We start from the raw sequence: 1042 nt of genomic DNA, 5'->3' as shown, positions 1-1042 counted from the left end.
CTACTTGTAGCTTGTAGCGTTTCACTTTTTGTAGCCCAGGATGGCTTCTCCGACCCCAAAGTAATACACCATTTGAGCAATACCAAAGAGTGGTGCAATAACAATCATCCTGCAAGCACCTCCTTTGAAGAAAGCTTTTGGTCCTTCATTCTTCAAAATCTTTCTGTTGGGTTGAAGAAAATGTACGAATGTGGTGAGAGAATAAAAACAAGTCACATACACATATAAATTATATACTGGCCACATTTACTTACAATACATATAAATGCATTTTTGCCTGTATGTGTAACCTCACTTATTCTACATATGCACTCATACTTACATAATCGCATCAGCTATTCCTTGATACTGGGTCTCACCAGCACCCTTGGACAACAACTGCAGTCTGGTCTTCACTACATCAAAGGGATTTACAGCCAAAGCTGCAAGAGAACCTGATGCACAACCAGCTAAGAAGGAACACCAGAAGACAGCTTCACCTGGTTAAGGAAAGGAAAAGGAAATGTAAGTATATAACAGTCAAATATGGGAACGACAAACTATTTAACATAAAAATCCACAAACTTTCATCCTTAAAATAGCTAATATCTTTAAAAAAGAAGTAATCCATAAAAAAAAAAAAAGTAATGCTTACAAAAAAAAGTTCTCAATATACCTTTCATGACATTTTCAATATCTTAATCAACTAATAATTAAAATATCTAAAAAAATACTGAATGAGTAAAACATACGCACCAGAGCCATCAGCTTTTCGAGGTCCAAGAGAATTCAGGTGAGCAAAGAGCGGGAAGTAAACAACAGAGAAGGAAACATCTCGTAACATTGTAGCTGCTGTCCCTTTATATAGGCCAACAATGCCTTTTTCACGTAATAATTTAAGGGTGATAGAAGTTGCAGAAATCTTGGGGATGTCTGCAGTTTTGCCACCTGGAAATGAATAAAGAAAAATTATGCCCCCAGAAATACAGCCTTAAATATAAGAGAGAGAGAGAAAGAGTGCAAAAATCCTTAAACCTTCTGGATCTGGTTCCTTCATGGCAAT

The 1042-nt window shown here is 36.5% G+C and overlaps 1 protein-coding gene across 1 annotated transcript in view; it reads right to left on the bottom strand.

Moving 5' to 3' along the window:
* LOC119581787 (mitochondrial glutamate carrier 1-like) overlaps positions 1–1042 on the bottom strand; it is a gene marked incomplete in the record, with an annotated part of 16178 nt that continues 15136 nt past the window's right edge. Inside the window, 3 exon segments of the mRNA XM_037929916.1 lie at positions 1–163; positions 323–479; positions 736–927. Of these exon segments, the coding sequence (XP_037785844.1) occupies positions 22–163; positions 323–479; positions 736–927 (491 nt within the window).

This window comes from Penaeus monodon, chromosome 15, assembly GCF_015228065.2.
Source record: "Penaeus monodon isolate SGIC_2016 chromosome 15, NSTDA_Pmon_1, whole genome shotgun sequence".
In the NCBI taxonomy this organism is placed as follows: domain Eukaryota; kingdom Metazoa; phylum Arthropoda; class Malacostraca; order Decapoda; family Penaeidae; genus Penaeus; species Penaeus monodon.
The sequence above is the reverse complement of the archived record's forward strand: the minus strand, read 5'-3'. Positions and strand labels throughout refer to the sequence as shown.